This window comes from Elephantulus edwardii, unplaced genomic scaffold (assembly GCF_000299155.1).
Source record: "Elephantulus edwardii isolate Elephantulus edwardi_28Jun2011 unplaced genomic scaffold, EleEdw1.0 scaffold00058, whole genome shotgun sequence".
In the NCBI taxonomy this organism is placed as follows: domain Eukaryota; kingdom Metazoa; phylum Chordata; class Mammalia; order Macroscelidea; family Macroscelididae; genus Elephantulus; species Elephantulus edwardii.
This window is the reverse complement of record NW_006399808.1, coordinates 10,247,510-10,274,167: the sequence shown is the minus strand read 5'-3', so window position 1 is coordinate 10,274,167 and position 26,658 is coordinate 10,247,510. Positions and strand designations below refer to the sequence as shown.

The 26,658-nt window shown below is 35.7% G+C and overlaps 1 protein-coding gene and 2 pseudogenes across 3 annotated transcripts in view; all 3 read right to left on the bottom strand.

Moving 5' to 3' along the window:
• P4HA1 (prolyl 4-hydroxylase, alpha polypeptide I) overlaps positions 1-26,658 on the bottom strand; it is a 123,596-nt gene that overhangs the window by 27,787 nt on the left and 69,151 nt on the right. For all 3 annotated transcript variants that reach the window (XM_006887547.1, XM_006887548.1, XM_006887549.1), the window contains 3 exons: positions 21,604-21,780; positions 19,200-19,270; positions 5,025-5,124 (listed from right to left, as the gene is read on the bottom strand). In XM_006887547.1, the coding sequence (XP_006887609.1) occupies positions 5,025-5,124; positions 19,200-19,270; positions 21,604-21,780 (348 nt within the window). The remainder of the gene's footprint in view (positions 1-5,024; positions 5,125-19,199; positions 19,271-21,603; positions 21,781-26,658) is intronic.
• Positions 670-1,225, bottom strand: LOC102865392 (annotated as a pseudogene).
• On the bottom strand, positions 5,349-5,579 carry LOC102865791 (annotated as a pseudogene).

Sequence of the window (26,658 nt, the reverse complement as noted above, 5' to 3'; positions counted from 1 at the left end):
GATCTTCTCATTTTCTTCACCCCACCCACTGAATTGTGTAACCCTATGATTAACACCCTCCTCCCCCATCCTCACATCTTTATTTTCTCCCTTCCCCTACCTCTCCCTTGGATCCTCAACTCATTCTACAATAACAGTTTTATACAGTATTTGTCCCTGAGTCTCATAATGAAAGTTTATAGAATACAAAATGATTGCTCCTGCATGTTGTATTCTAACTTCTCAATCCATTTGTTTGTGAATGGACATCTGGACTGTTTCCATAATCTTGTGATGGTGAATAACACTGCTATGAACATTGTTGTACAAGTTTCCATTTGTGCCTCAGTTTTCATTTTCTTGGGGTATATTCCAAGTAATGGAATAAGCTTGGGTCATATGGAATGTCTATGTCCAGCTTTTTGAGGAAGCGTCAAACTGCCCTCCAGAGTAGTTGTCCAATCCCACCAACAACGTAAAAGAGTTCCTATCTAACTACATCCTCCCCAACATTTATTACTTGCTGTCCTGTTAAACTTTGCCACAGCTACTAGAGTGAAATGGTATCTCACTGTGGTTTTTATTTGCATCTCTCTAATTGCCAGTGATTTGGAGTATTTCTTCATATGTCTGTTGTTGTTGAGCCTTATTTTTTTTTCTCTGAACAATACCTTTATTTAATAATTTTGTTTATAACTGAAACTCTGGGAATTCAAAATTAACATCCTTGCCTGTGAGCTTCTTATACACACCAGAGAAAGTTTCAACCTTATGTTTTCTACGTTATTCTGCTGTGCTTTGTCCAAATGGACCTTCATAAGCAGGCTGCCATCCAGTTTTACATGGATTTTCTTGCTCACAGTTTCACTGGGAAAGACCAAGTCTTCAAGCTCCTGGGGCGCTTTAGTTTATTTTTTGTGCAGCTTTTCCGAGTTGGTTTAGGCAGAATTCTCCTCTAAGCAATAAAGACAACACGCTTTCCAATGAACTTTTTCTCCAGTTCACGTACTAAGCAGACTTGGATTTTCTGGAAAGATTTCCGTTGAGGAACAGGAACAATGATTATAATAGCTTTCCAACCACCACCAACTTCAATTTCCTTAGCTGCTGTTATATTCAGCTCCCTTAATTGAGCCTTTAAGTCTGAGTTCATCTCCAGTTCAAGAAGAGCCTGAGAAATGTCAGACTCTAATTCATCCAGCTTTTCGCCATTGGGCTTCACAATCTTTGCGCTTGAACTGAACATGGCCTTTTTTTGTGCTGAGCACCAGCCTAGGAAGAGGGAGCCTTATTTTTGCCAATGCCTTCAGTACACCTCAGACTTCTTCTTTCAGTACCACTGGTTCTTGATCATATGCTACTTCCTGAAATGGTTCCATGTCGACCAATCTTTTAATTCTTTTTTGGTAAAATAACTGTATATTCCTTCCATCTTCTTCTTCTTCTTTTTTTTTTTAAATTTGAGTGTGTTCGGGTTTTTTAATTTTTTTTTAATCCTGAGAATTTTTCTTTATTTTCTTTAAAAAATTATTTTACACTCTTTTATTTATCAAGTTCAACCAGATCCTTCCCATGTCCTTCACCATCCCCACTTATCAAATTATGTGACTCTATGATTAACCTCCTTCCGCCCACTGCCTTTCTCACCCCTCTGCTTCCAGGCTCCCTCCCCTAGGATTCTCATACTCATCCTCAATTATGGTTTTATACAGTATTTGTCCTTATGGGACTGAATTAGTTCACTCAGTATAATGCTCTCCAGTCCTTCCCAAGTTAGGTAATAATTTATAAAATCATTGCTTCTGCATGCTGCGTAGTATTCCATTATGTGAATGTACCATAATTTCTCAATCCGTTTGACTGTGGTTGGACATCTGTGCTGTTTCCATGTTCTTCTGATGGTAACACTGCTATGAACATTGGTGTACAAGACTCTGTGCCTCTGTTTTCATTTTCATGGGGTATATTCTAAGCAATAGAATAGCTGGGTCATATGGAATTTCCACATTCAGCTTTTTAAAATTTTATTAAATTTAATAAACATTTACAGATATTTTTAATTTCTATCCATTCATTGTTGTACTTTTTCCTTCCTTCCTTTAATGCATCCTGCATCATTCAATATTTTGTTCATAAAATTCTTCATTATTACAACTTGAGACTTTAATTTGCTCTTTAGATCTTTTAGTTTAAGAAACGCTGAGCATGTTCCTCCCTTATGGCTTTCAAATTCCCACTTTTTGCAAATTTTGTTATACTCTGCTTTGTTTCTTGAGCTTCCTTTGAAATCTCCTGTTTAGTTCTCTTTCTTCACTATTATTGTCCCTTGCTTTATAATTGTTGTCAGGTGTCATCGAGTAGACTAGGACTCAGAGACTTTATAAAAAAATAGATTTTGCCCTATCATGTGCTACCCTCCCAATCTCTGATACGCTTGAGTCCACTGTCGAACTTTGTCAGTTCATCTTGTTGGGGTCTCCCTCTCTTTCTTTGACCCTCTACTTTTTCCAGCATGATGTCTTTTTCTAAAGGCTGGAGTTTCCTGACAACATGCCCAAAGAATGTGAGATGAAGTTTCACCTCCCTTGTCTCTAAGGGAGTACCCTGTTTACACTTCCTCTAAGACAGACTTGTTTGTTCTTTTGGCAGGCCATGTGATATTCAGTATATTTCTCTAATATCACAACTCAAAAGTTTCTAGTATTTTTCTGTCATACTTATTTTCTGTCCAACCTGCAGATCCATAAGAAGCCACTGAAATATGACTTGATCAGGAACATCTTATTCTTTAAAATGACATCATTTATTCTTTAGCACTTCAAATAAGTCTTTGGAAGCTGATTTCCCAATGCAACACATCTTTCTTAACTAGGTTGGTTGTAATTTGAAAAAAAGAAATGTATCTAGTAGTATAAAGAACATAGAGAAATTAGAACCCACATATACTGCTGGTAAAATGTAGGAAGCCATCCTGAGTAGATCTTAACTCTGCCACTGATAACACTTTTTGGCATGCAGCTGCCACCCCTGTCCATCTCTGGGACTATGCCTACCTCTTAAATCAACACCTTGGGGCATGCCCCTCCCTCTCCTTTGTAAACTGATAACCTAGGGCTGGGTTTCCTGGCAGTCCAGCCTACTCGTTGCCTATTTATAGCAGAATTCATCAAATAAATTTGGGCTTGATCAGGAATCTTTGTCTTGCCCCAATCTCTCATGTCCCTGCTCCTCTTTTAGTCCGCAAAGGTTCCACTCTAGAACACGTATGAACCCACAGGTCGGTTTCAGCCAGCAGTTACAGTAAAAAACATAAACAAATATAATCACTCTGGAAAACTGTTTGGTAGCTCCTTTATATATTATACACTTATCATATGACCTAGCAATCCCATTCTTAGTTCTATAACCTTTAGCAATATATATCACAAAAACCTTGTACATATCACAAGATATAGGTATATAATCCAATAGAAAATTGGGCACAGGATATGAACAGACAGTTCACCAAAGAAGACATTCAGATGGCAAACAAACCCATGAAGAAATGTTCAAAATCCCTAGCTCTAAGAGAGATGCAAATCAAAACTATGAGATATCACTTCACCCTAGTCAGAATAGCAAAATTTAACAGAACAGCAAGCAACAAATGCTGGCGAGGTTGTGGAGAAACTGGAACCCTTATTCACTGGTGGTTGAGTGTAAAATGGTGCAACCACTGTGGAAGGCGATATGGCGCTTTCTCAAAAAGCTTCAAATAGAGATACCATTTGACCCAGCAATTCCACTACTGGGAATATACCCCAAAGAAATCATAACTGGCATCCAAGCAGATATATGCACACCCATGTTTATCACAGCTTTGTTCACAATAGCAAGGAGTTGGAAACAACCCAGGTGCCTATCAACAAATGAATGGATAGAGAAGTTGTGGTATATTCACACAATGGAATACTATGATGCATTGACAAACAAGGAACTCACGCAATATTATTCAGAATGGGTGACCTTGGAGAACATTATGCTGAGGAAAGTATCTTAGTCACAAAAGGACAAATACTACATGGTGCCACTGTTGTAAAACAGGACTGACACTGGGGCTGGGGGGAGACTGAGAAAGATGGGTTCAAAAATGTATACTGCATTGAAACAGACGAGGGAGAAACTGTTTAAAAGGGATATGTGATTAGGTATTTTTGTCACGACAGGAGTCCAGAGCGAAGGCTGCATAGTGCAGTGGAATGAGGACAGAGAAAGACTACTAATAGATGTGGAATTTCTTTTTGTGGTGATGAAAATGTTCTAGAATTAAATATGGGTGATGGTTGTACAATCTTATATTAAAACTAGGATAATACTATATATGGATATCTCAAAAAAAAGAAGGAAAAATAAATTATTAAAAGAAAAAGTATAGAAATAGTGTTACTACAGTATGGATAACATAATTAATGTCATTAAATAAAATGTGCATGAATGTGTAATTAAGTTTATGAAACAAAATATGTATTGGGAAAATAAGTTTCTTTGTCAAGTTGCACAGAAATAATTTTTAAGAAATGAACAGTTGAATATAAAATCATCATCTCTATAAACTTCCATTTAAATCACAATAAGAAATAAAAATAAATAAAAGAAAATAAGATTCATCGGGTCACTGAAAGACATATGCAGCCAGAAAATGAGAAAAATTAAAATGTAAATGTCCTTAATGTTAGTGTTCTACACTACTACTTTTTCTATGCTTTTATAATTGATGATAAAGTTTTCACATTTTGATTAAAAAACAAATTTAAGGGATTACAGAAGAATCACAATATTTCCCCATTGATTATTAAAATTTTCATGATTGTTTTCCATTGATTACTAATACTGGTTTGCATGCATTCAGTATGTTCAATCACTTTTACAGTCACAACATAACATGCAAATCAAAGATGACCTAAACTGTACCACAAATTGCTTCTTAAACAACTCCTGAAGAAGATGTAAAGATAATTTAATGATAATATAATAATATACAATTTAAAGATAATATAATTATCTACCTGTAATTCCTCTGCCGTGGAAACATCCAGTCCTGTTAAATCTTGTATCCTCATGTTAATTCGAGACACTACAGGATTTTCATAGCCAGAGAGCCAGGCACTAAGACCAAGAAGAAAGTACTAGTTTTATTTATATGAAGCCCAAAAACTAAATTTTTTTTTACATTTTTCTGAAGTATTTTTATTTGTTCATTTAACAATATAACACACAAAAAATTACAATCTATATCCACATACAACTCTTTTCTTTCTCATTTACAATCGCGAGGTTACCGAGTCCAGAGGAACTGGTGTAATCTCTGTATGGAACTATCTTTCAGTAGTTTACTCCAATCCATTTCTTCGTTTATACTCTAGAACATCTTCATTGTGTTGTTTGATTAGATAGCCCCACAAGAAGGCTGAAGCGCCCAAGGTCAGTCCAACTTTCACCCAATTAGGTTTGCTATTTCGTGGTTCATGAAGGTAAAACTTGGACCTCACTGAAAGGCTGCTCGGGAGCCGGGCCGGGGTCAACAGCCGTGAGAAAGAGCTCAACATCATGGAAAGCGCCATCTTGCTCAAAAACTAAATTTTTTTAAGTATTTATTTTAAATTTTAAAAATATATAGGGCAATAAGCTTTTAACTAAACACTTGTTCAAAGCTATTTTTATTAATGATATAATTTTTAAAAGATGTCATATTTTTCAGCTAGTAGTTGGAACGAAAAAAGTTGAACTATGCTCTCATTTACTATAAAATTTTGAGGGAAAGAGCTGGGTTTCCCTATTATAAGGAAGTTATTTAAAGCTATTACCAACCAGCAAGAGTTTTTTTAAAATCTGAATAAATATGTACCAAACTTGAGTTCAAATCTACCAGTTGCTCTATTGGAGAAAGAGGGGCAATCTCCTCCCATGCAATTTATTGCCTCTGAAAACCCACTGGAGGATCTGGGTCAGTTCCAACTGTAAAGAACACACCTCCACCACCACCAGGATTTCAAACCATCAGAAAAAATTGCTAATAACATATAGTGCAGAGAAACATTAACTGAGAACTTTAGCCTGATCTAAAAAATACTAACATTTTAAGAGAAAAAAATTAATATATTATATATTAAGATAAACAAAGATTTTTAAAACAAACAAACAAACAAAAAAAAGATTTTGAAAACAAGTATTCCAAAACACTCACTGGGATCATTATAATTTAAAAAAATGGAGAATAACAAACATCAATGAGAACATAAAGAAACCAGAATCTTAATTACTGTTAGTGGGAATGTAAAACAGTGTAATTGCTTTGGCAAACAGTATGGTATTTCCTAAAAAAGTTAAAGAGTTACAGCAGAGTCCAATAATTCTACATCTATGTATATACTACTGAAATTTTAGTAAATAAAATATTATATGCCTATACAGCCACAGAAATGAAGATAATGTTACAACATGGATGAACCTTGAAATACTTGGGTTAAGTAAATGAAGACAAATAAAAAAGACTACATATTGTATGATTCTGTTTATATGAAATGTCCAGAACAGGCAAATCTCAGAAAAAGAAAATAAGTTATTAGCTGGTGGTATAGTCAGAAGTGTGTTGCAGTGCCAACCCTCAAGGTCATGTATCTCCAGGGGTTCAAATCCACCAGCAGCTCCTCCCTTTAAGATTTACGGTCCAGAAAATCTGACAGCTGCTACCAGCTGAAAGCAACTCGGTGACAGTGAGTTTTAGTCTTTTAGGAGATAGGGCTGAGGGGATTGGGGACTAACTGCCAATAGTTATAAAGTTTCTTTCTAGGGTGATAAAGATATTCTGAAATTAGATGGTGGCTGCACAATTGAAAGACTAAAAAGCACTTTGAGAGGATGAATTTAAAGGATGTTGTAAGATTGATAGCCCAATAAAAAGCTCAATCAAAACCTCAACTATAAAAATAATGTAAAAATACAAAACTTCAACTATATCCCTTTGACATGTGCTTTATTCTAATAGTCCTTCTTTTTCATCACTTTTCCTTGCGTCACACTTTGATTTCAAGATCCATTATTTCAACATTTAGCAAAACGTTTATATTCAACTATCTTTCCTCTAAGCTTATATACCAATCTACTACATCTTGCTGGAAAGAAGTCAATGGGGTCAAAACTGTCATTAAAAGTTCAGGAACATCAACTTCAAAGAGGCCCTTACTCTTGTTCTCTTCTTCCTCCACTATCAAAAATCTCTGACTCTCAACTCCCAGACTCTCCTCCTGCCCATCCAAGAAAAACTGAAATCATGTCCCACGGACTGCCAAAAGAACCAACAGATATGTCAGTGAGAAGGGGCAGCCAGAGTGTTCCTTGGAGGTGAAGATGATGAAGCTTCATCTCACATACTAGCACATTGCTAGGAAAGGTTATTTCTTGGAGAGGGACATGATGTTTGGAAAAGTGGAAGGACGGTGAAATCAGGTGAGCGGATACAGTGACAGCGGCAATGGGCTTGACTGAGTTAGAGACTATGAGGTGGCACAGGAAAGAAAAGTGTTCAGATTAATTGTTCCTAAGGTCACTACAAAACATTCCTCAACTTGAGGGCACCTAACAACAATATCCTTGCATATAACCTTAGCTACTCTTTGTAGTTTCTTCACTCTGGTTCCAACATTACCTCAACTTCCACTATTTAAGGAACCCTTAATCACCGATTATTTCTTTCTCCTCTTATATAATCAACCTTTCACCCTTTAGTCTTCCCACTATTTTTACCTGGACTTAAATCTCCAGGATTCCCTCGATGATCCCTGGAAGAACTACTCTAGCATGTCAATGTAACTACTTTTTCTGCCTGGGAAGAATTCTATGGATTGATGCCTTATGACTAATAATGTCAAACATATTTTCATGTGCATATCGGCCAGGTATTTACAGAAGTATTATTTACAATAGCCAAAAAGTAGAAACAATACAAATGCCTATTCATTGAAGGATGATTGAATAAAATGCAATATATCCATAGAATGAAGTATTATTCAGCCATAAAAAAAGGTATGAATTACTGACATATGCTACAGGTATAAACTCTAAGTGAAAAAAAGCTAGATATAAAAGACAACTTATGTGATTCTATTACTATATAATGTCTCAAATATGCAAATTAGTGGTTGCTTAGGGCTAGGAGGGAATGTGGGATTAGCTAGTTATGGCTGAGGCATGCAGAGTTCCTTTTAGGATAAAAAAAAAGTTCTAAAATCATTTGTGATAGTAGATACACAATCTACGATTCATCACCCCAAAGGTGTCTGATCTCATCTGATAATGGATGCACAACTTTGAATGCACTTAAAATTACTGCATGGTATTAATAAATAAATGTGTGGTAGTAAATTTAACGTCAAAGCTGTTGAAACAAAAATGTTTGCCATCCACCAGATGCTCTGCCAGGGAAGGAGGGACAATCTCGTCCTGTACCAGTCAGATCTGATTTAATGATACACGCACACAAAAATAATAAAATTTTTTTAAAAAAAGTTTGCCTTCAAAATCTTAAACAAACCAGAAGTATGGGAGCCTTTTCCCTAGTTATATCCCTCACAGATTAAATATAGTTCATAAGTTTAAAAGTATCTATCCTTTCAACATTTTACCCCTTTGCAGAAAGAGACTATATCTAACCGGATCTCCTACCTCAATTTATAAATACACATTCCTACCTGATCATCACTGATGGAATCTTTTTAATTCAATACGTACAACTGCACTTCTACTTTTCAAACTACTGTTTTTCTTTTTTAATAAATATCCTCAACTCCAGCAATTGCTATGAAGCTCCATCAATACAGCACTATTAAAAAGGTTATTTCTATTATTGTAAAAATAGAAGAATGACTAGTAAGATATGGATAAAATCCAAAGGGGAAAAGGAAGGGTGCATGGAGGTAAGGGTGGGGACAGGGGTGGAGGAAATCATGGGGATGCAGAGTTTGTTGGGCAGAGGGAGGGGGTAAAGGAATTAGGATAGTACCATTGGAAACTTGAACAGGTGGCCTGATAGTGGGCATAGATCAATGGTGATTAATTTTATAAAACACAATCTATGGGAATGATATGAAACACAATGTAAATGAAGAAATGTTATGAAACAAAATGTACATAAAAAAACACAAGATGTATAAATTGTGTATGCAAACCAATATAACATTTTAAAAAGGTTATTCCTAATTTTTCCATATTACAATTGATAACAAAACTTTCTGTATCTGTAACTTTTACTTTACACACAACATCTCTATAGGATCAGTTCAAGATGTGGACTCAAGTGTATGCAGAACTTAAAATTTTTATAAATGATGTCTAACTACTCTCAGAAATTTGCAGTGATTTCTATTCCTACCTATTGTTTATTAAAATACGCATTTGATAAAATCTTTGTCAGAATCAATCTTCTTTACTTTGCCAATCTTCTTGTTGTTATGTGCCATCAAGTTGCTTGCGACTCATAGCGACCCTATGTACAAGACCCCTAAACACTGCTCTATCCTGTGCCAACCTCGCCATCTCCAACACACTCATTCCCACCACCCCAAACACAGAATCAATCCATCTCATCGAGGGTCTTCCTCTCCTGTGCCATGCCTCCACTCTCCCAAACATGATGTCCCTCTCTAAGGACCTTGCAACATGCCCAAAGTATGTCAGACAAAGTTTCAGAATCCTTGACTCCTAGGAGCATTCTGGCTTCACCCTCTCCAGGACAATTTTCTTGTTTTAATTTTTACTTACATAATCATAAATTTTTTACTTACATTTATCATAAAATCTCAAAAGAAAATGTAGGACTTAGCACTTAAAGACAACAATGACAGGAAACATAAAAAGACAAAACTTGTTAATTGTGATTGGTATTGACTGCCATTATTATAATGTGCCATTGAGTCAACTATGACTCATAGTGACCCTGTAAACAGAGGCTCTGAATCCTGCCCTGTTCTGAGTCAACCTCACCATCTCTGACACACCTGATCCTACTGCCACAGTCATTGTGTCAATCCATCTCATACAGGATTTTCTTCTCCTCCACTGACCCTCCACCCTTCCATGCATGATGTCCATCTCCAAGAACTGGTCCCTCCTGGCAACATGCTCAAAATATCTAAGATGGAGAATCAAAATCCTTGCCCCTAAGGAGCAATCTGGTCTATGGTATGTTCAATACTCTTCTCCAGCACCACAACTTAAAGCGCATCAATTCTTCTTCTGTCCTTAATCAATGTCCAGATTTCAGATGCATAGCAAGCCAATTAATTGAGAAGATCATGTCCTGGACTGGGCACACCTTAGTTTCTAGACTGGAATCAGTCTCTAGATTGACATTGTTTAAGATTTTCCTAAAGCAACTCATCTTTTGATTTCCTGGCTGCTGATGCCACGAGTGTTGATTGTTAATCCGAACAAGATGAAATTGTTAACAACCTCGATCTTTTATCCATGTATCTTATTGCTAATTGGCCAGGTGGTAAGGATATTTGTTTTCTTGATGTTGTGATGCAATCCATATTGAAGACTGCAGTCCTTGATCTTCTGCAGTAAACATTTCAAGTCCTCCTCAATTTCAGCAAACCAGGTTGTGCTGTGCCACCTGCATAATGCAGGCTGTTGGTAAGTCTTCCTCCACTCTTAATGTCACATTCTTCTTCATAAAGTCTCTTGTTGAGGTGCCGAGTCACCTGCGACTCATAGCAACCCTATGTACAACAGACCTAAACCCTGCTTTATCCTGTGCCAATCTGATTGTCTCTCATACACCTACCCCCATTCTCCTAGTCACTGAACTAATCCATCTCATTGAGAGTCTTCCTCTCTTGTGCTGTCCCTCCACCCTCCTAAGCACGATGTCCCTCTCCAAGAACTGGTCCTTCCGTGCAACATGTCTAAAGTATGTCAGAAGAAGTTTCAGAATCCCTGCATCCAGGGAGTTGCCTGGTTTAACCCTCTCCAAGATGAACCTGTTCGTTCTCTTAGCAGTCCATGGTATAATGGGGTCCTGCCCCATTAAATCGAACAGTTCTGCCGAGGAAAGGGACGAGGATTAAATGAAGACGCAGAGAAGCTACCGCAAATGGCGAATAGCCAAATTTTGTTTTTTTGACAAAGCCTACATAGGTTTTAGTAGCATATCTGCTATAACAATCGCATTATCTCATTCAGTCCCAAGATGCTGACTGTCTGGTCAAACATTAACTCTTACAGACCTCAGCACAATACAAAGACGTACTCCAGAATACCTTATTGTGTGCTCTAAGGAACAAATGGCTTCGGTTGATAAGGACACTATATTCTTTAAGGTTTAAGACATTACGTCATTCTTATTTTTTAACATCCTACTTGTTTATTGCCAAGCAGATACTCTAGCCAAGATGGAATTAGTCTTGCTGGTCTTATAGTACAGAGTTAACCTTGCTTGACAAGTTAGCCAGACCCTGACAATGGTATATTCAATACTCTTCTCCAACACCACAGCTCAAAGGTATCAATTCTCCTTCTACCATCCCTAGTAATTTTCCAGATCTCTGATGCAGAACAAGTGATTGCAGATACCATGGCCTGTATCAGGCATACCTTAGTCTCCAGACTGACATCACTGCTCTTCAGTACTTTGGAGAGGTCTCTTGACAGCAGACTTTCCAAATGCAATATGTCTTTTAATTTCCTGGCTGCTGGTGCCAAGAGTGTTGACCGTGGAGCCAAGAAAACTAGAGCTGTTTACAATCTCAATCTCTTTACCATCCATCATGATGCCATCAATCAGCCCAGTGGTAAGAATCACTATATGGTGAGAATCACTATATACCAGATCTGAAGGAATCATAAAATCTAGCCTCCCAAATTATCTGTTCTACATGTAAACTGAAATATGCAGAATCATACTGCAATACCAGTAGTTGTTATTAGTACTACAGAGTAAAATGAATTCTGGAGATACTATTTCACTTTACAAGTGAAACCTCCAAAATGTAGTATGATTCTCCTTGATGCTGCTGTTGTTAGGTGCTGTCAAGTAGGGCTCATAGTGACCCTATGAACCACAGATCTGAACCCTGTGCCATCCTCATGGTCTCTAATACGCTTGAACTGACTGCTGCAGTCACTGTGACAATCGAGATGGGGCTCTTTTCTTTTGCTGATTCTTTACAAGCATGAGCTTATTTTCCCAAAAATAGCTTCTCCTAGCAACATGTCCAAAGTACAAGAGACAAAACTTTGCCATCCTTGCCTCTAAGGAGCACCTAGCTGTACTTTTTCCAAGACATGCCTATTTGTTCTTTTGGAAGCCCATGGAATATTCAGTACCCTTCTCCACCACCACAACTCAAAGGCATCAATTCTTTGGTCCAACTCTCAGATGCACGGTAATTGTTGCCTAAATCAGGTCACTTTAGTCTTCAAACTGACAATGCTGCTCTTCATTATTTTGGAGAGGTCCTTGACAATTGGGACTTACCCAATGAAATAAATCTCCTTATCTTCTGATTGCTGGTATCAAGAGTGTTGATTGTGGATCCAAGCAAGACAAAATCATTAAGTTTCCATTTCTTCTCCATCTATCATTACGTTGCCCAGTGGTAAGAACCTTTTTTCTTTTTGGTGTTAAGATGCAATCTGGAAATTTGGAGGACAGTCAACTGGCCAACTGACTGGAAAAGACTCGTAATTATCCCCATTCCCAAGAAAGGTGATCCAAAAGAATGAGGAAATTATCGAATAATAGCAATAATATCTGATGTAAGCAACATATGGCTGAAGATCATCCAAAAACTGTTGAAACTGCATTGACAGGGAAAAGCCAAAAGTTCAAAAGGGAGGCTGTGGCACCAAGAATAGCACTGCTGATGGCAGATGGATCCTGACTGAAAGCAGAAAATATCAAAAGAAATGTCTATCTGTGTTTTATTGTTTAAAAGCATTTATTGCATGGATCACAACACATTATGGCTAACACTGTGAAGAATGGAGTTCCATAATACTTAGTTGTGCTCACAGGAAATCTATATCTCAGTCAAGATGCTGTTGTCTGAATGGAACAATGGAACACTGCATGGTTTAAAATCAGGAAGACTGTGCATCAGGGGTGTATCCTTTTCTCCATGCCTATTCAATCTGTATGCCGAGCAAAAAAATCGTGAAACCGTACTCTGTGAAGAACATGGCATCCTGATTAGACTAGGGAGACTCATCAACAACCTGTGTTATGAAGACGATACAACCTTGTTTGCAGAAAGTGCGAGGGAACTGTGCACTTGTTGCAGAAGATCAAAGACTATAGCCTTCAATATGGATTGCACCTTAACATCAAGAAGATTCTCCTTAATAGAACTCTATCTGTTTAAAACATTTTATCTGGATCAGGGACCCCTCCAGGGTAGTGCAGAACAATGATGTCAGGCTGGAGACTAAGGTGCACCTAATCCATAGTCTTCGCATTGGTGTGCTTTGCGTCAGAGAGCTGGACAGTGACTAGGGATGAAACAGAATTGATGCCTTTGAGCTGTGGTGCTGGAGAAGAGTGTTGACTATACCATGGACTGTTAGGAGAACAAACAGATTCATCCTTGAGAGGGTGAAACCAGGCTGCTCCTTGGAGGCAAGATTCTGAGACTTCATCTGACATACTTTGGGCATGCTGCAAGGACAGATCAGTCCTTGGAGAGGGACATTATATTTGGGAGGGTGGAGGGACAGCCTAAGAGAGGAAGACCTCAATGAGATGATCAATTCACTGATTGGGGTAATGGGGGTACGTGTGTCAAGAGATAGTGATGTTGGCACAGGCTAGAACATGGTTTAGGGCTCTTGTATATATAAGGTTGCTATGAGCTGTAAGCAACTCAACAGCATATAACAACAACAACATATATAATAAATCATTACTACTTATCTGTCATCAATAGGATTGTAAATATTATTAGGTAGGCTTTAGAATTCGGTCTTGAATTTACTTTGTTGTAGAATATTTGAAAACTGTAAGGAAGCAAAGTAATAAATTTAAATTGTCCCCTCTCTTAAGACCCAGTCAGTGGCCTTCTTCTTGCTTTACCTTATCTAAAACTGTTATTTTCTTTACTCTTCAGTGCTTTGAGTGATATCTTAAAGTTACAACATTTATTTTAATGTTGTTATGTACCATGAAGTTGAAACCAACGCACAGCTGACCCTCCAATGGGTTTTCAGAGGCAATAAATGTCATGGGAGGAGACTGCCCAACTCTCCTCACATGGAGCAGCTGGTGGCTTCAAACAATGTGCCTTTGGGTTGCCAGCACAGCTCCTTACTGCTAGGTTACCCTCTTTAGTACAAGTGAAAAAAATCATCAAGTCATAGTATGGGGTTTTTTTTACAAAATATATTATTAAAGAAGAAAAAAAGACCTCTATCTCCAGGTAATACGTGCTCCATTTTTTCACTAATACCTTACTCAAAAAACTCATTGCCACCAAGCCAGAACCAATTCATACCTGATTTTCCAGGTGGGTTTTCTTTCTCCCATGAACCACCTAGTGGATTTGAGCCATCAGCCTTTGGGTTGATACATAATTCCTCAATCATTAGGCTACTTGAGTTCTCTAATAACTAGATAGAAGTATGTTCCTTTTGGTCTTTATGAAAGAAATATGAGTGCTAGTTTATGCATTCAATTAGAATAATTAAAGCTTCAGAATTTTTCCTCCAATAGGATCTGTATTTTTAAAATATATTATTTTTATATTCCTCATTTTTTGTAGCAAAATTGACAAAACATTTGTCAATTCCACATTTACATGTACAATTCCATGATATTTATTACATTTACCATGTTGTGCAATCAAATTATTCCACCACCATTAACAAAAGTCAGGGTTCAATAGGGATCATATGGTATCTGTCCTTTGGTGTCTTACTTATTCCACTCAGTATAATATATTCAAGGTTCATGCATGCTGTAACATGTGTCAGTCCATCACTTCTCTCTATGGTTGAGTAAGATTCAACTCTTTAATGACATACTATATTTTGTTTATTATTTATCACTGATGGATATTTAGGTTGTTTCTACCTTTCAGCAATTATAAGTAGTGCTTAAATGAACACTGGTACACATGTTACGGTTTGTGTTTTTGCTTCCAATTCTTTTCAGTTATATACTCAGGGGTCTAGAATTGGAATTATTTGTATCATACTTTAAAAAAAACGATTTTGTAAAAACATCACAGAATATTTTTATAACAAATGACAGTCTCACATTGCATAATTTTATTTCTAACAGAGCAGTAATAACAGACATAGAACACCATTTTTGGAGGTTATGGACATTGGTTTTTAAAAACCTCCAAAGTTAGTGATTTAATTCGAACACTGTCACCATCTTCTAACTCAATATACAAGTGAAAAATGAATGTTCTACAGTTAGCGAACAGAAAACTATATGTAATATGTTGTTATTGTTGATTGTCATCAAGTTGAGCACAACATATAGCAACCCTATGAACAAAGGCCTGAAGCTTTTTCCATAAAGCATAACTGTTAACCTTTCAAAAATATAAATTCTATCTTTGTGACCTAGCAAAAACTAACAGTTCTCTATTACTAATCATTATGTTAGTTATATATTATTATTTATATATTAATAAGTAACTATTCAAGGACTTTTTGGCTTAATTTTGTTTTAATGCTTGAAAAGACAGAAATGTCTTTGTCAAATGTTCACAGATGGTCAATAACATGAATAAAAAGATATTTGGTTTAGAGTCTTTAAACATTAAAAAACACCCATATATATTTTTGCCTATGGAAAACTGTATTTGCCCTACTGTTGGCACCTTTATTTTCCTTTCCTAGAAAATGATGCAATCACTCCAAAATTTCTAAAAATATAAGTACTGAGATTTCCTTCTGATCCTTTTAAAATACAGAATACAGCAAAAGGAATTCATTACTAACATCAGAATATGAAAATTCTTTTTTCTATTTATTTATTTTTATTTATAAGATACCTTTGTCAGAATATTATTTTTTAAAGAAAACATAAAATTTTTTTTTCTTCCATTTGCCAATCTTCAAAATTAAGATTTACAGTGATTGGTAGAAAATTTCTTGACATAGCTATTAAATTCCAAACAGGAGCAACTTTTATTTATTAGAATATAAAACATACTAGATACTTTCTGTAAGAAATTTCTTCTTTAACAATTGAGATCTCAAAAAAAAATTGAGATCTCTTTTTTTTTTCAATAAGTGTTCTATTCTTAAAATCGTTGCTGGAATTTTTTCCTTAAAATTAAAAATCAATAGGCTGTTTTAAATGGACACACACAGAGTATACTGTGCCAAGACTGGACAAATTTTTTTCTGTTGTTACTCGTAATCTTTGAATATTTCTAATGCTACCGTCTGGCTGCCACCTGCTTGCTGCTCATATAAAATATCATATAAAAGTAGGATTTCACAGTTCTCAAAAATCCAGCAAAGTTTTATCTCAGAGGTTTAAATCCAGAAGATTAAAAAAATAAACTAGGAATAATTAGAAATAATGCTTCCAGGTCATTTTCCTAAGGGTAATCGAGTCTAATTTATTGGCAAGAGTCCAATGGCTGTGGGCTAGTATGTCTTTAAAAGTTCTGCTGCCCTCTTCCATCAGATGCTCTGCCGGGTGAAGGAGGGACAATCTCCTCCTGTATCAGTCAGATCTGATTTGATGGTATACTTACACAAAAATAATAAAATAAAATAAAAAATTTTTAAAAAAAAGTTCTGCTGCCCTCTTACTCTCCTTTTCTGCTAACAGCATACTGTAAGATCTGGTTTTATTCCTGTCTTTCCAAGGTCCTTTCACCCTCTTCCCTCTTCTTTCTTGTCACTTTAACTCTTTTTCATGGCTCACCTTACACTAGTTATGTCTTAACTGCATTAGTAAATCTTTTCCACTTGTTTTGCTTTAAAAAAAAATCTAAAGAATGTATTCAGGGGGAAAAAAATACTCTGCCTTGGGATGTTCAAAATCTTGATTCTCCCACTGATGCTGTCTTCTAATAAAAGTATAGTTATGGAAACAAAGAAAGTCAGTAAATAGGAAAAGAAACTACAAAAAATATCTTGGAGCTCAGTTAACATATTTTACATCTATAATAAGAAAATCCTCAATAAAAGCCTTAAGGACCACAGGTCAGGAAGGACACTCAACCATGAGTTCCTTACCTTTTGACTAACAAAAAAAAAAAAGGTTTTGTTTTATACGTAGAAAAATCATAAAAAAATTACTCCAAAACAATGAATTCAAGAAATGTGTTCTATATACTTTCAGAAAACATACAAATCTGGACAATCTAGATACTCATAAGCTTTATGACAGTAAAAATGCTTAATTAAAACCATGTAATAATCTCATAAAATATGCAAATTTTTAAATTTAAAAAATAAGGGCTTTTTTTCAGACATTCTACAGAACGGTTCATTAGTTTACATTAAAATGTTTATCTTTAATTAAATTAAAATTATAATATAAAATTTTTAACTTTAACATAATAAAAATTTAAAGTTACATTGCTAGAGTGAATAGTTTATCTTTTCAAAAATGAGGTTCTATAAAATAATAGGAAATTAAGCACAACCTAAAATTAGAGTTAAGGCTTAGCTCATTGCAAATCATGTATGTCTCTAAATATGTCTATCCCATTACACGATAGAGGCCAAATCAGGCTTTGTTCTAGGAAAATTTTCTTTGTTTTAGGAAAATTTCCAACTCTTATTTTGATAATGAGACCATCAATCAGCTAAGGTTTGGGGAATATCAGCAATTTGTAGTCTAGAAAATTCCTCAGGAAAAATTCCATTAATTGCCTCATAATAATTTGTTTATTAGTCAATCAGAAAAATGTAAGCCTAGTTGTCAACAAATACTTAAAATGAATAGGCTAGGTCTTAGAAATCATATTATGATACTATGAAAATTAATATTCTCAAAAGGAGATGATCCAGTTATGACTAAAACCCTCTCCATTACTCCCTTACCTCTTAGATACTCTGTGCTGTGCTGTGGTCTGTTGTCCAGTCTCGGTTTCTTGTCTTGTATGTCGTCTTCTCTACAAAAAAAAAAAAAAAAAAAGAGAAAGGACGAGGACTTACTCCAGTAGCAGGCAATTCTTATTGTGGTGGTTGTTCATATAGTTTTGTTTTGCCAAGCCACAGGTGATTGGAAGGGTTCAGATTGGTTTGGATAGTAGGCAATGGTTTCAAATCATCAAAAACATTTAGAAAGTCGGCAATAAACATAAGCCACTTTCAAATCAAGAGAAAAATGAGCTGACAGACTTTTGTTGTGGATTGTCCTTTCACTTTTAAAAAAAAAATCATTCGATGCTGTATGTAAATGGTTTCTAGCACTGGGTTTCACAGGGACTTTCTCAAAATCTAGAAGTTTTTAATCTAGAACTTTAATTTTCTTTAAGTTGTGTGAAAAAAGAGTAACTAGCAGTCTCCTTAAAGTCATTTTAAAAACTCACTGAGATGAAGTTGTTTTTACATTTATCTAGAGAAGTAAAAGGCAACCAAGCTCCTAATTAATAGCATTTGGGAAACTGAGCTCAGAAGCGTAGTAACTCTATCCTTTTCACTGCCAAATTTTAAGTTAACAAGGGTGGTTGGTGTTTTTGTTTTTTGGGTTTTCTTCACTTAAAAAGAAAATTCAACAAAGACAGACGACTCCATAATAACAACAGTATTTTATAAAATACAGAAACAAATGCCAATACAATCACCATGAAGAATTCACTGCAGCATTTATAAATGTGCTAAAATGACATAAACACAGATGGCTCCCAGATTAATCCAGGGTAATTTCCCCTCCTTTTTCTCATACTTTGGCAAGGAAAAGGATAAAAAACCCCAATTTATCAGGTGGTTTCCAGGCTGATTGGTATCTGATCTAATGAAAAAGTCAAAGTAGTGTATTAATTCTCTAAAAACAACAGGCCAATTAATGGTAAAAATAGAACCTCTAGTTAAAGGGAAAGCCCTGTGAAACGCAAAGCAGTTGATCCATGCGGATGTAAACAGAGTGGTGACTTGAGCTGGAGACTGAAAATGACCTACTTGTCTTAAATGACTAATAAATAATTCCTGTAAGATGTACAAAACACTCATTAGAGGGCAAAATATGCAGCATACACATCTCTTACCTTTTGCTAATTCTGTAATGTACCGTCTCCAAGTCTCCTGTTATTGGGTTTGAAATGGTGGCTCGCCTCAGCTGTGAAGCCAACCATCAAAATACTTGCATTACAAAACAAAAAAAAATTAACCACATTTATCCAACCAGTCAGAATTTGGGACATCTTACAAAGAAAGCTGAAAAGAGAAAATAACTCCATATACTTCCAGTCACCTGGTGCTGAGCCTTGAAACCAAATGGATTTTTAGGGCTTTGTATTTAGAGGGAAACAAATAAAATATCAATTTGTTTTTGTTTTGATGTGATGGCAGGAAAAGTAAAAAAGAATGGAAATTTTTCTCCCTACGAGTTTGAGAATGTGCTACTAAGAAAGATAAATATTTAAAGTTAGAAGTCTAATTTATAGTTATAATAATGGCTATTTGCAGTTAATTACCCATTACAAAACCTTTTAAGTTCTTAGTGAATAAACTATTTGCAGGATTAATGTTACATGAAATTCATTATAAGGTCACTCTTTTTCTTCTTCAGTAACATACTTTTGTGACATAATTTTGGATGAAGCACAAAGACAGATGGAGGAAAAACATAAAAAGATGGCTTTAAAAACAAAGAGATGGAAAAAAAATTAAAAAAAATAAAAAAAAACAAAGAGATGACAACCAAGATAATGCATTTAAAATGTCTTTAAAAAATGGAAAGAGAATTCAGAAGTTAACAAGAGGGTATGGAATTTTAAGTTGAATTTCTTGATCACAATCAGCTCAAACTGAGGTATTTGTAAACTGAACTGCAAAGCCTAACTATGACTTGATCTCCAAGCTGAAGTAAATTCTTAATGACTATTCTACCAAAACATTTTGATTTATGGAGTTTATTCACCACAACTAATGGACTACAAAAGAAATCAAAGAAAGAATAGCAAAATATGATTTCATCACAATGGCATAAAAAATATTATGCCAGTATTTTTCATTTTATAATCATTTGTTTAGTTTAAAATATTTTTTGAAGTATCAATTTGGAAAAGTACTATCATTTAATCAACAGTAACAATAAAAATATAGTTTTATTTTGTAGTACAGATCACCAGATAACTCCATTTTTATGCTATAACAAATGTGAACAAACTACAGCCCATATACCAAATTCAGCCCTCTTTCTGGTTTTTTTTGTAAATATAGTTTTATTACAGTATTGCACCTCTCCTTTATATGTGTATTGTATATTGTTGCTTGTGCACAACTACAAAGATGAACAGTTATAACAGAGACTATTATGATCGGCAAAGACAAAAAAATATTTCCTAAAAAAGAAATTTAATATTTTAATCTTTGCAGAAAGCATTTTCAGATCAGGTGTAATAAAAGAGCAAATATACCTCAACTTTATTTTATAATTTCCTTATAAAAGTAATAATAGTTTGTACTTTACTATCAATAAGACTAACTATACCACAGACCACCAAGAAAGCAAATAGGTCTGTCCCGGAGAGCGTGAAATCAAGTTTCTCCTTGGAAGCTAGGATTTTGAAGCTTCGTCTCGCATACTTTGGGCACAGGGCCAGGAGGGACCAGTCCCTGAAGAAGGACATCATGCTCAGAAGGGTGGAGGGTGCACAAGAGAGGAAGACCTCAGATGAGATGGACTGATACAGTAACTGGGGAACTGGGGCTAGATGTGTCGGAGTCAGTGACACTGGCTCAGGACAGGGCAAGCTTCAGAGCTTTTGTACATAGGGTCACTATGAGTCGAAGGCGACTCAACAGCACATAACAACAACAACAACAATATGCTTTAAGACCAAGTATGTTAAGAAAACAGACAAGAACACAGAGGGTATGTTTTCACTCATTTTCATAGATGAGGAATTTCCATGGCAAACACAGTTTACGCAATTGCATTTACATTAAGTTCTTTTTGTTGTTAAGATAACTGGCATGGGTAAAAGTTAGAAAACTATCAAATAAACATTTCAACTTAGCATAATTCTTTAGTCACATTATTCTAACTTTCTACTGTACCTGAAAGGGATTAAAATACTTCGAGTGTTCTTTTAGAGAAAAAGCAATCATGAAAAAGGCAGGTTTTGGTTAGTCTGAGACTCCGAAATACACATATTAAAGTGTTTGGGATGAGACTGAAGTAAAGACTTAAGTGTAACCTAAATTTCATCTATAATTTTCGTGAATTAAGTACTTAAAACCCAGTTACTAAATGAGTGCTGATAATATACTTCTAAGAAAAGCGGGCATTTTGTAACCAACTCTATTCAACTGATGTAATAATTTCTAAAACTAATTTCTAAATCTATCTGTGGAGTTACTGTCATATCAATAATCATTTCTATAATTTCAAAAGGCAAAAATCTGTTATGTAAGTTCAATAAACAGAAGAAAAAAGTTATTTACCCTTGGTTTTGCTAGATCTTTAACAATTTCAATTTCTGCATCAGAAATAATATCATGGAAGCGCACAATGCGTGGCTTGTCCCATTCATCCTCCTGTTTGGCTGGGGCAAGAATAAATTTAGGATTCCGGTTTCCATCATGGTAGCGGCAAAAGAGCTTTTTCTGCCTCCGAGGAGTCTAAACATGAAGTTAAGAAAAATTAATATGCTAAAGCAATTATTATTTTTAATACTTGTTACTAATCAGATGAGAAAACAATAATCATGATCCTATATGCATCAAGTATCTCTGGAAGAATACACAAACGAAACTGTATACTGTAGATTTTACATTAAATTGTGCCTCATAGATTTTTTCCATTTTGTTAAGAATTATCTTTTAATTATATAGTCACTAGCCTGCACCAATAGTAATAACAATAATATATTAATAACTACATAGACATAGCTGAAAGGTGTTGAAAGAAGGAGACTATGTCCACAAAAACAAATAGGGTTTGACAGAGGATATTTCTTTTTTTTTTTGGCTTGATACTATGTTTATTTATTTTTTTAATTATTAAATTTTATTAATTTTAATGAACATTTACAGAGATTTGTGGTTTCCATTCATTCATTGTTGCACTATTATCTCTACCCTCCTCCCCAGGTTGTTCTTCTCACCCCCCTCCCCCGCCAAAGCCTGTTTTAATTGTCCATTTGCCACAGTGATTGTCAAAGCCAGTTCTGATTAATCTCCTTTGTCAGTGTGTCCTTTGCCATTTCCTATCACTCCTCCCTGAGAGAGACTTCACCCTGATTCATAAGGAAAAGGGGATGGCCTTCCTGCTGAAAAGGGACGCTGTGGGTTTCAGGGTGAAGATCTTCTCTCACTACTCTAAAGGGCCCCTTTGGCAGTAGGAAACACATAGACTATTATGGAGATTGATTTTGGAATGTAGATGCACTGTTATCAATTGTGCTTAGCCGTACATGTTCATATCCTTGAAGATGTATCATGGAAGTGTTGCAGCCTAGAAGATACAAATTTAACTAACAAGTTAAAAGTACATGGGTCAAAAATTAAAAAGCATTAATATTCCAAGTAGAGGCTCTAATAGTGGCACAAATCAAGTTACAGAGGGAAGGTAGTTCTTACAATAAAAGGCCTATTGACTAGCACTTTGTCTATTATAGTATAAAGGTTAGGAAACACAAAATGTAGATGGATGTATTTATAAAGACTGCAAATATATCCTTGAATACACAAGAGGAAACAGGGAGAAAAGTTATGAAATTTGTAGTAGTAACCAAACATTTCAAAGGAGCAAGTCACTGAGGCTGAGGTTCAGGGTCACGGTCTCCAGGGAGATGAAGGTCAACTCACCTAAGACAGTGCACAAAGAAAATGTTCTATATCCTACTGTGCTGAGTAGTGTGAGGTCTTTAAAAGCTTTTGAGTAGCCATCTAAGCTGTGACTACTAGCCTCTCCCTCTCTAGAGCAAAGAGTAAAGAAAATCAAAGAAACAGGAATACATTTAGTCCAAAGGCCAAATGCACCATATAAACCTACAACTTTGGGACCAGAATCACCAGATGGTGCCTGCCTATCACTACTAGCCACTTTATAGGAACCACAGAAGGTCCTGGACAGAAGATGGGAAAAGAACAAAATTCAAAATCTACTGGTCTGACAGAGATATAGCTATGACCTTTGGTCACCTGTCTGTCCTGGAAATGAACTCACTCTGATAGCTCAATTTTCAGCCAAACACTAGATAGGTCTATAAAGCAAATACAATACCAGGGAGGTAAGAACTCTTTAAAACAATCAACTATCTTAGATCAAAAGGGTAGGCAGCATTTGTCCAAGAACAAAATTTCAGAAGACAGGAAGGGTTATAGGAAAGAAGAAATGAAAACAGGAGACAGAGAAGGAATGGGACGAGTGATGTTACACTGTACAGATTAATCAGTGTCATGTACACACAAAAAGTGTACAAACAAAAAGTGTACAAACTGTTAAATGAAAAAAAATCATGTGCTCTATAACTTTCACCCTCCAAAAGACCAAAGCTCAGTGCCATCAAGGCCAGTCCCAACTCATCTTGGGTTTCCAAGGCTGTAAATCATGAACGGAAGAGGCTATCCATCTTTCACCCATGCAGCAGCTAGTAGATTCGAATCACTATCTTTCTGGTAGTTGTTGTTGTGTGCCAAATCAGAACTGACTCACAGCTGACCTTCCAGTGGCTTTTGAGAGGCAAAAAATTACATTGGAGGAGGCTGCCTATCCTGCCACAGAGCCCCTGATGGATTCAAATTGTGTGCCTTAGGGATGGCAATGCAGCTTCTTACCATTAGGCCATCAGAGCCCCCTAATCTTTTGATTAGTAGCACAGTATGTTATACATGTATCACCAGGGGTATTTTTCACCCAAATTATAAATGGAAAAATGATGCACTCATTTTCCACATACAAAGGTTTCCACTGGGTAAACCTTTACCCAATTCACACACATACATAAATTTATTTTCTGAGGGAGATATAGGTTATAATAATAAAAAAGAGACAAAAATAGGCTTTTTAATCCTTTCATTATGTGAAAGAAACAAGGAAATCATCATGGAATTAAGAAATAAATGTTCAGCATTGTCCTAAATTTCACAAAGTTGCTGAGAACTAAACAGAGATAGTTTCCAAAAGCAAAAAGTAATAATGATAAAATAAAAACATAACCAGGTTTTTCTAAATATTGCTTGTGGGGGAGAATTTTTTTTAAAGAGCAAAGATGAAAATGAAAGAGAAAACTACACCACAACAAAATAAGGGTAAACAATCCAACTGAAAAACGGTCACAGGATATGAACAGACACTTCACCAAAGAAGACATTTAGATGGCCAACAGCACATGAAGAAATGTTCAAAATCCCTAATCTAAGAGAAATGCAAATCAAAACAACTACGCGATATCATCTCACCCCGGTCAGAATAGCAAAATTTAACAGAACAGCAAGCAACAAATGCTGGTGAATTTGTGGAGAAACTGGAACCCTTATTCACTGTTGGTGGGAGTGTAAATTGGTACAACCACTGTGGAAGGCAGTGTGGCACTTTCTCAAACAGTTGCAAATAGAAATACCATTTGGCCCAGCAATTGCACAACCATGTTTATCGCGGCTTTTTCACGATAGCAAAGAGTTGGAAACAACCTAAGTGCCCATCAACAACGAATGGATAGAGAAACTGTGGTATATTCACACAATGGAATACTATGCTGCACTGAAAAACAAGGAACTCATGAAATATTATTTAAAATTAGTGAACCTGGAGGACAGTATGATGAGTGAAATATCTCAGTCACAATGGGACAAATACTGCATAGTGACACTGTTGTAAAACAGGACTGACATCAGGGTTGGGGGGAGACTGAGAAATATGGGTTCAAGGGAGAAAAGTGCAACAATGAATGAATGGAAATCCAAAGTCTCTTGTAAATTTTCACTAAAATTAATAAAAAAAGATTTTTAAAAAGCTTTAAAATTAATGAATTGATAAAAACCGAATGTGTAAATGCATTATTTATCTTTTATTTCTGCACCAATACTATAGCTGAATTTTATTTATTGTAATGTTTTCTTCAATACTGTTTCAGAGATTAAAAAAAAAGAAAGAAAATTAAGTTACTAAGAGAATCAGGTCTTTTAATTAGGGTCCCAAAGATAACACCATTAACAAGTAGTATTATTTTCTTCAACTATCTATGTATTGCAAGGAGGAGTGGCATCCACTTCCCTAATAGCTTACCTCCAGAATCCCTATGAACCTGGAGAGAGGATGAAAGGCACCCAAGCATCGAGGACTCTCCTTCATAGGGATGCTATGAGTCACCTGCGACTCGACGGCACTTAACAACAACAACATCATCTATGTATTATATCAGCTAACTAAGGGAGCTCTGGTGGCTTAGTGCAGAACTGCACTGCCAACAGTAAAGCACACAGTTTGAATCCACCAGCTGCTATGCAGGGAAAAAAGATGGGGAATCTCCTCCCATGAAATTTCCTGCCTCTGAAAACCCACTGAGGGTCAGCTATTATTAACTAAATTTTTCATTGATGATTATTCTCCACATTTACATAATCATGCATAGAGTATGAGTAATATTAGTTTGGATTTTAATTATTAGAAAACATACTGAAACAATTAACAATTTGCCATGTACTTTATTCTCTATGTAATTTATTTACTTAACATAAAATCCATGGCTCTATATTTAAAAAGTCTTTTACATGATGATGAAATAAATCTGAAGGGAGAAAAAGACATTTTTCAATTTTCAACAGAACTAACAAATTAGCAAGCTTTGTACTTGTAGTTCTATTTATCTAACAGTTACTCTCTTCTTTAAGAGCTATTAAAACTAAAAAAACTCATCGCTGTCGGGTGGGAATCAACTCATAGCTGGTACTACAAGTGAGTTTCTGAGGCTATAACCTGCACAGATATTTCCCATGTTCCTCACTCAGAGCTATCAGTGGATCCAAACCATGAGGAAGAAACAGCCATTAGGTTAGCACCACCACTCCCTGCTTACTGTTAAAAACTGGGTAATTTTTTTAGGTGTGAAAGTGATATTTTGGTAATTTTTTTGGACTTTATATTAAGAAGCTACATATTGAAATTTTTTTAAAGTCTAAGAAAGTGGTACTATCCTTATATTTATTTACTATGATTAGCTCACAAAGCAAAAGCAAGTATGTCTCTCCAACACTTCGTGAATCCCAGTTATCAAAAGTATCAACAACATCTACTTAGTAGTTTTCAGACTTCAGTTATCAGTGTCAAAGCATAAAGCTCAGCTGAAGTTTATTGGTAGTATGTTGTTGTTGTTGTTGTTGTTAGAACTGACCCACAGCAGTTAATCGAATGGGAGGAGATTGCCCATCCATTTTCCACAAATCAGCCAGTAGATTTGCACGGTGTGCACAGCTTCTTACCACCAGGACATCGGAGCTCCCTAGGTAGTGAATAGGTTCTCTAAAAACACAGTGATGAATGGAATTCCAAAATCT